Raw genomic sequence first — 9149 nt, forward strand, 5'->3', positions numbered from 1 at the left:
ATTGGCCTTTATATGATGGTACAGTACCTCGGGGCTGGCCATGGAGTTACACTGTAACCGAGTGTCAAATGTGAGGGGAGAAGGTTGTGAGAGGGAGGTGAGGACAGATAACTGTTTCAAACAAATACAGTTGTTCATCATAAAAATCCATGACAGGGGGTAGCCAGGATTTTTCAAAGGGGGGGTCACACTGTGTCAAGGTAAAAGTACTCATCAGATTGCCATGTCATTTTTGCCACCTGTTGTAGGTTGGTTGCTTAAAAAGGCTTACAAAAGAGAGGGTTATGGGTACCCCAGGACCCCCCTAGCTACGCCCCTGCATTAAGAGCAACTCAAGCTATGTATGCTTTAAACTTCATATTAAGTAAGTTACTTAAGTATTTGTCAGCTCAATAATTTTGTTCTTCATTCTAGAATCGGCGCCTTGGACCAGGCTCGTATAACATTGATGTGGGAGGATTCAACCCCAAGTCTGTGTCCGAGAGATCTTCTGGCCCTGGTATAGATGTCTCTCTTTTCACATCTTCTCCCGAGTCAGCTTTTATCATTCTATATACTTAAGCAATTTATTGAAAATTATTTGCTAATTGGTATACAATGTATGTTCTTGTGGGCATCTACATGTTGGTTGAAACTAACAAAATATGTACTATAACCATTTGTAGTTCCAGAAAATATCTATACTTCCCCCGGGTAAGGGATCTTTTTCAAGACCCCCCACCTGTCAGGAAATCCCAATTAAGCTTCATACATTTCTTTAAATTTTTTGGTCTTACAGAACCTCCCACCACCTTCCTCCCGGAAATCCCAATCCCTTCTCTGGGGGGAGTATGGATATTTTCTGGAACTGCACAATATAAGGCCCGGTCCAAACGCCGCTCCACTGACATGTGCCAAACCAAACTTGACTAAGTTCGACCTCAGAGCGACTTTGGAGCGATGGCTGGTTCAGACGGTGTACTTGCGTCGAACTTATTTCGGGAAGCCGGTGGTAACAATTTTGGACGAGAAAATATGTGTTCTGAATTCAAGAACTCTGTCCAAATAGAAAAGTTGTCATTAACATTTCACTGTTATAGCAATATTTAGGGAAGCAAATTCAAACTCAAGGTTCAGTGTTCGCATTTAGACAGGTTTTCTCCCAGTTAATTCGACCTGTTAAAGGGAAACCTCATAAGCTGGGCTATTGTCACGAAGAAAAAGCAAAAACTGAATTTGCGTTAAAGAAACTCACTTACACAGCCCCGTTTCTCATAAATCAAAGGCATGTTTTGTTTTCTTTATTTTTAGCGACGACTTCGAGCTTCATGTATGACTGGTCACGCCACTCATTTTTGAGCCAATCACAAGTCCCATTATATGGAAAATACATTACAGCAATTTATGCATTAGGTTCGACATGAGGAGAACGCCGTATGAATCAGTTGCCACTCCAACGTCACATAGTGCGACAGACCCTGCCGAATTTAATGTTGTTTGCCTTACCAAACCTAACCTGCTGAACCAAATTGATTCAAACGGCGCTCTTCTGCCGTACTTAACTCATCAGTTAGGTTCGGCACATGAATGGAGCGGCATTTGGAACAGGCCTTAGTAACATACCAGCAGTGTATTTTGTCTGAAAAGGTATTCTGACTAATTTTACAAATATGACATTAATGTTTGTTGCTGTTTCTTACGTCAAATTATTTGTATCAGACAGAGGAAGTTACATTAAATATTGAGGTCAACATAATATTCTGAAACATTAATTACATTGCATGTGTATATTACTGCACAATTAATAAATTTTATTATTAGTTGACTAAGATGGTTAATGCTGTTCTCATTCTGAGCTGCAATAATTTTAATTTTCTTTCTTTTAAAGTATTTAAGTAAACAAGACAAATGAATATTATTTGGCTTGCATCTTATGCCTGTAGAGTGTATAAATTACTAGCTGCTAATTATTTTTTTGTACTCTCAATGCTGTGAATGGCAGGATGGGAAAGGGCTTTTGAAACAGCTCGCCTAGCAAAGATACCTCATCTGTTATACAAAGAACAATGGGAGAAGAAGCAGCTTCAGGTAAGGTTAAAGACGTTGAGGTATAAAATCTCCACGCTAGATGGATTATATATTATTTTCGGTGGACAAGCTACTGTTAGTTCCTTGACAAGTGTTGAACATGCTTGGGTCATTTAAATGTAGATCACTTAAGATGTAAGGGTCAAATTGCTACATATATACATGTATTATATGTTAACTAATTTTGTTAAAATATTAATGCACTGAAAGTATTGTACTTTCTTGACTGTTTAACTTGATAAACTTACTACCTTTATGGATAACATTTAAATCATATCTTGTTGGTAATGATTTTTCTTCTTTCTCTATTTAGTTAGTGCAAAAGCATAGCTGCACTGTATTTTAAACTAGTGGATAACAATATTATGCCAAAACATCATTATAATTCAGATGAAGATATTTTGACTTACTTAATACCTAAGATATACATTTTTTTCATGATGAATATTTTTGGTCATGTCTGATCTCACGTGAATAATCACTTTAACTATGCAGTGTGTGTTTCAATTTTGTTATTTTTTTCTTTGGTAAAACAGAAGCAGCTGCTTGGTCCTGGGACATACAATATCAATGATTTTATTGATCAGATGGCAAAAAAGCCTGGCAGCACAAGAGGTGTATGTGAGACCAGAGAAGCCAGATTTGACACCACAAAAATGGTTTGTGACAAAATAATGTTGCTTTCATGTGCATGTGGCTAGCTACAAATGTACATGTATGATCCGTTACATTAAATATACAAGATAATAATGGCAAAGAACTTCATTTAAAAAGGTCAAAAATCCTACCATACAATCATGCATGTTATAGTGGACAAGTACAGTCACAGGATGTTCAAGCCCTAAACGTTGTCACAATCAGTGTTTGTTTTTAAACTTGCCATGCTTTACAGTCAAGATCAACTTTTTCTACAAATGTGCATGTCCGTACTTTTGACACTTACTGTCCCCCCAATTTATTGTTTCTGTAATCTGCAATATCATCATTCATGCCTTTAGTCTACTTGTAGGCTTAAACAGGTTTTAAAAGCAAAGAGGTGCAAAATCAAACTTACCCAAAATATTCTAGATGCATTGTTCATGCAGATGTGTTGACATGTTAGGCATTGGAAACTGTTATATAATAATTTTGATCACCTTTTTCTGTATGAATTTAACTATATAACTTATAAGATCATCGACTGACAAACACTATTCACTTGACTCTGAAGATGACTTCCGCTCAGGTTGTCGAAACGTCAGTCACCAACAACAGTTCTTTTCAGAACTACACTCACCTGGACGATCACACTATACGAACTACTGAATTTAACTATTATCTACATCAGGGTTGTTCTTTGATCACTTATGAAACTTATGCTTGCATAGGTACATGTAAAGTCTACAGGTGCAAAATCATAAAGTGCAGTAAAGTCATTGTTAAAGTCTTAGCATGAAGCGACTTGGAGTATTTATTTATTTTGCTTGAACCTGTAAATCTTGCAGAGTCAAGTACCAGGACCAGGGACTTATGGACAAGGAGGAATACCAAGTGCTGTGGTCGAAGAAAAGGAAAGAAAATCAATCAGCAATGTGGGGATGCTAGATTCTGGAAAGTCTTACAAAAGACAGCTTCCTGAAGTGGTACATATGTTTATTTATTATCCTAGTTATTAAAAACCTTAGTTAGAAATATGTTCAGCCGACATCCAAAAGTCCATCCATGTTAAAGTTTTCCAACGTAGTAGTGATCCGAGAAAACTGCAAACAGCACAATGACACTCGTCCAAAAGCTTAAAAGCTTACTATTGATTTTCAAGTTACAATTTAATTGTCTTTGCTTACTTCACTTTGTCTTTGCTTACTCCACTAGTCTAGCGGAAGAAAAAAGCGATATTATTTTTACCTTTTGAGCTGAAAGGACCAATGCCTCATCAGACCTTGTGGTACGATTAAGTATGGATAGTCTCTTTACTAGGTATACGACGATTTTCGACATGTAACACTTCTGCCATATTCCGCCATCTTGCCATTAACACGCGGCCAGGCCTGGGGGAGATACAAATCATATCCCCACCAGGGGACCCGGCGGGAGCATACAAAAAATAAACAGCTGGTGAGACTTTGTGACACTTCGAACATATTTTAATCTTTTTACTTCTGTCTTGTAAATTTTAACAGGGAAGTCATCTTTGTCCAGGGCAGTATGAGATGAAAAGCTTTACAGACGAGCTGGAAGCCAGAGTCGTAAGCAAAAGAGGACCTTATGATCTCTTTACTGGAGAAAGAAACAAACCTATATCAGTGGGATACTTTGCTTTACCGGTGAGAGTTGAGCCCGCGGTTTGCAATGGTCGTATTGCTAAGTAACAACGTTTGTTATGCCTTGCCTGGAGAGTGGGGAGGGGTGCATGGAATAGCATATAGGGTTTCTAGCAAAACTGTTACTGCTTAACTGTTGTATTGTTAGTGGACATATGGGGTCTTTAACCAGGGGGAGTGGGGTTTATGACCACGACTTAAAGCTCCGCTTTGTTTCGTTTTTTTTTTTTCCCACAGGCGAAGCAAAACCTTGGTCCCGGGGAATATGACTTGAAATCATTTTTACACGAACTCCAAGGTAGGTTACATGTACATGTATCAACTCTTCTTAGCACATGATATTAAGGTTGTCATGCGAGGCTTACTCCCTTAAAAAGCGTTACGTCACCCCCCAAAGTAACTACTAAAAAGGCCGACTTAAAAGAAATATTTTCAAAGGAGAAAGGCTTTGTTGTTTCAGAGCGCTTGAAAACGAGGACGAAAAACTCTGCCGGTTTATTACTCGATGATAGTACTCGCATAACTGGCTTTTTAAAGGGCGTTTTTATAAATGGTGCCTTTTTATATTGAAAGTAGATTTGTTGTAAGAGCAATACCGTCCAGAGTATATCAATTCCATTCCGTCTACAAACTCAGAACCATTCAATCAACCAATAGGAACGGAACGAGAATCTTGTAACCATCGTCAGACGCAAAAACGGAAACTACGATTGATTTTCGTTCCGGCTTCCAATTGGTTGGAAAAAAATGGCTGTGTTCTCTGATTGGTCAGCGTGCAGTGCACGTCATTTTCCTCCAACCAATTATAAATTGCTCTTGACACTCTACTAAAAGCGCTCTGTGTTAACTCTGTTTTCCGTAGACAAGCACAAAAAACACCACGGAGCCTTCTTGAAGGTGCAACGTTTCCCACCTTATCCAACCAATAGGATCTACTGTTCTACGCTGAGTCAGTATCCGAGAGACCCGGTAAGACAGGCTAGTTATTATTTATTTTTTCCTAAGCTGTATTTGGCCACAGGAGGTCTAAGCTCGCTATGAGGACCATAAGAGAACGTGACTCTTGGATATAACAAGTACTGCGTTACAAACAAATGTAGACTCGTTTATGAAAGTTTGAATGAGAAGGCACTGAACTGTCAGTAAGTCTCTGGTGGTGGAAACCCCAAATAACGATTTCCCGCCGAAATCGCTTCAGACCAGCATGAACTGAGTCAATAAACAACAAAAAGTAAAGCACAGTGACAGGTTAAGTCAGTTGTACCGGCAAAGTAACAGACACAAACAGCAACAACAACAACGACAAAACCCCAAGTTATACAATGTGCCAACAAGCCGGTTCCGTCACCATCCGCAAAACCTTCGATTCTTTATGGCACTGGCAACGCGTCTTATAAACGAGAGGCAGTGTTTCAAAGTGTTCCTGTTTTCTTATAATGAACTTGGGTGAGGTACTCAATTGGCCACGGGTTCATGAATCGTTTAATAAGTGAAGCCTGAGCCATGGTAAGCAATCTTTAGTTAAAAACGTAAAGCATGTTGAAATTTTATAACGAAAAAACTTATTTTTTTCTCTTCTACAGAGCGACCCCGGACCAGGTAGTTATTCTCCTCAAGATCTGACCAAACCTGAGGCTTCCCTGAGACCACCCTTTGGTTCAACCGCTGAACGTTTCGACCGTCATGCTAGGAGATTTTTCCTTGGAAGCACGGTAGGTCATACTTACACTCCCTACGTCAAGATTATGCAGCGCAATGCTCTATTATAAAGATAGACGCTTTGATATCGGATTGTAAGGTTATTTTAGCGAGGAGCTCATAAAAAAATTCTAGGTCATATATGACCAGTTATGGTTGCCAGTTTTGCAGAGATGTTACAGAAGTGTCTAATGATAGACAAAGCTGCATTTGGCCGAATTACATAATTTTGTGCTGTAGTTCTTTTACGTTTGTAAGAAAATCGTGTTTCTAGCCTTTGCATTTCTTGGCAACATTTACCACACAACTTAAAATCGACTAAACTTAAGTATACCACTGTGAACTTCCATTCACAGAATCCTGTTGGACCTGGACGATACGACGTCGATCGTTATGGCAAAGCACAGCACGCCAATGGACACAGCAGTGCCTTCAATTCCAAGACCAAGAGATATGATCTAATTCGGGACAAGTACTTAACGTAAGTCGACCACCCTTCCCAAATAAAAGACAAGTGCAATTAGGGTTATGCCAGTGGTAGATTAATTATAGAGTCTGGGGGTACACCCCTATTTCCTTATCCCTCTATGCCTGAACAACAGGTCTTTATCCATTTGATACCCAGCGGCCATTCTGCATCATGCAATGAAGCGCGATAGAAGTACAGTGTCGTCATTATTTATATACTTCTGCAAGAGAGCATGAAGAGTAAGAGTGTCAATCCCTCACATAGGGCTTATTACCAATGTTATCCCTCTCAAGTTATTTTTAGACATGGTGTCCAGTTCTTGCGTGGATAATCTTTCCATGCGCGTTGCGCGGATGAAAATGCGTGTAAAGCCGTTTGGGCTATCCATGTGATCAAAATTCGCGTCACAGGATTGGCCATTTTTTAGACCCTCCTGGGATTTCCTAAATTGGGAGTGATCTAAAAATAACTCAAGAGGGATTACCTTGGGTATAAAGTCTATATGGAGGATTAACTGTCTTACTCTTCATGCTCTCTTGACTTCTACAAGTAATTGTAACAAACAGTCTTTTTTTTTTTCTTTTCACAGGGAAAGAATCAAACCTCGAGAAGTGGACAAAGTTTTTATGGTCCCCATTGACGCACAGTAAACGATCACTGGAGCGAGCAAGTGCGCTAATAAATGCAATTCTAGCACTACTTATCAATTGCGAATTAAAATTTCCTCACGGTGAAATTAAAAGAAAAATACGGTGAATCTTTTGGTGAGAAAATTCACGTGGAACACGAGTTTTATTTGTATGTTTGGAAGTACAATTTGTATTTCACTTCAAACGATCAGGAAAGGACTTCATCTGCCTTAAAAGAAAAATACAATGCATCTATTACTGAGTTATTTTTGTATATCTAGAATCACAATCTGTAGTTCGTTTCAATCAATCAGGACAGAACTTCATCTGCAGAACTAAAACGAAACACAGTCAATGGTCAGCGATATTTTTTCGGTCACTGTTGCATATTTGTAGGGTTATATGACGTGTTCGTTAATGAAAAATGCACTTTATATCTTCTTTCATCCCGGCCTTTTTTTTGTCAAAAATAGACAGTTTATCTGTGATCGACGATTCAAAGCTTTATTTTCCTGTTTAAAATTGACGTTATCAACTCCAAGACATTTTAATGAAACAGAGAATTATTTTCTTATGTTATCAAAATAATATGGTGCCGTTGTTGGTCTTCAACAATATTCTTTTGTATAATATTCATTCCAGTCAGAGGTGGATAATCTTTCACAGACTGAAATTTGAAGACAATTATTTTGAACAGTTTTCCGGCTGGGGGTGTTTTTCTGTTAATGATTAAGGCGCCAAATTGTAAACGAGTGAACTCACTCACTCCTTTATGAATAAAGTATTTTTTCTTTACAGTTGTGTTGCGTTATTTGTATGCATAGATGGCCCGGACATAAGCTAGAGCCAACCGAGTAAACGTTTCCAATTTTAAATATGGCGACTTTAAATTAAAGTCTTCAAGGAGTTCAGTCACGGCATTTTGGGTTATTTTGACCTCGTACAAAATCATCTTTACTGAAATTAAAGGAAACCTGAAAATAGTAGCTTACTTACATAGAAAAACACCAAAGAGATATTAATAAACCGTAAAGAAACAAGTGTGGAGAAGATTAACGGGGAATACAAACGACGAAATTGAAAATTTTTAAACTTTTCCTTTATAGCACTAAACACAACTTAAATCTGCGTATAAGAACCTCAATTTCCAAGTTAAACCAAAAGCTGAGGCTCTTATAAATTAGCTAACAACTGAGAATGAATGCCACTTAAAATTAACAGTCTTCATCAGACGGGTATAGACCAATTTCGATGTATTAAAATTCAGCATAAAAGAACAGACTTCAGAACGAGGCTCCGGGGAATAAGCCCCACAAACTGTAGTTATTCCCCAGAGCCTCGTGCTGAGGTCTATTGTAATTATTTTAGGCATATCCAGTGGCACTTTCGATTCGCGAAGGTTCCCGACAGTCCCTGTCGGTCGGCAGGCCTCATGATCGACAGATTTTTAGACCAAGATTTTCTCTGATTCGACGCATTCATAAGTATAGCTATTTTAATAGGATTGTCGATATGTGGAATATGCTGCCACTGTCAATTCGTCATGCTTCTAGCATCTCTGGTTTTAAAAGCGGAGTAAGGGATTATTTAATTTCAAGAAATGTTTAATTTAATTAAGCTGTTTTAGAATTTTTTTCCCCTTTTTTTTTTCTTTTATCAGGTGGTCTGCCAGGCATGAGGAGTCTCCCTTGCTGACCATCCTTATGGCCATTTTACTCTTTTATTGCCTGTATTTTTCATGTTATCTTCGCCATTAAATTGTAATAAATAAATGATATTATTCCTTGCTTATTTTAAGGTCGATATTCCCTTTTCTTTTAAACGGGTCAATGCTCTGAACATTACATAAGGCCCCAAGGGAGGCAGTACGTTGACCTTCTGCACTAGTACCGCATGTTAAAGAAAGGTAAAAACAAAGCTTTTTAAAACTGAAAATTCAGAAATCTAAAATAAATTTAACAGAAACATTCTGGCTGAACCGATGTC

General features: G+C 38.3%; 2 protein-coding genes across 2 annotated transcripts in view; both read left to right on the forward strand.

The window, feature by feature from the left end:
* LOC145468141 (uncharacterized) overlaps window positions 1-3370 on the forward strand; it is a 14073-nt gene extending 10703 nt beyond the window's left edge. The window contains exon 2 of the mRNA XM_081451828.1: window positions 3322-3370. The gene's annotated coding sequence lies outside the window, so the exon portion shown is untranslated. The remainder of the gene's footprint in view (window positions 1-3321) is intronic.
* LOC145468114 (ciliary microtubule-associated protein 2-like) overlaps window positions 1-7960 on the forward strand; it is a 10368-nt gene extending 2408 nt beyond the window's left edge. Inside the window, exons 3-12 of the mRNA XM_081451800.1 lie at window positions 415-499; window positions 1982-2067; window positions 2604-2726; window positions 3552-3689; window positions 4227-4370; window positions 4605-4665; window positions 5230-5336; window positions 5951-6079; window positions 6422-6546; window positions 7124-7960. Of these exons, the coding sequence (XP_081307926.1) occupies window positions 415-499; window positions 1982-2067; window positions 2604-2726; window positions 3552-3689; window positions 4227-4370; window positions 4605-4665; window positions 5230-5336; window positions 5951-6079; window positions 6422-6546; window positions 7124-7184 (1059 nt within the window). The 3' untranslated portion in view covers window positions 7185-7960. The remainder of the gene's footprint in view (window positions 1-414; window positions 500-1981; window positions 2068-2603; window positions 2727-3551; window positions 3690-4226; window positions 4371-4604; window positions 4666-5229; window positions 5337-5950; window positions 6080-6421; window positions 6547-7123) is intronic.
* The last annotated feature ends 1189 nt before the right edge of the window (window positions 7961-9149 follow it).

This window comes from Orbicella franksi, chromosome 14, assembly GCF_964199315.1.
Source record: "Orbicella franksi chromosome 14, jaOrbFran1.1, whole genome shotgun sequence".
Taxonomy (NCBI): Eukaryota; Metazoa; Cnidaria; class Anthozoa; order Scleractinia; family Merulinidae; genus Orbicella; species Orbicella franksi.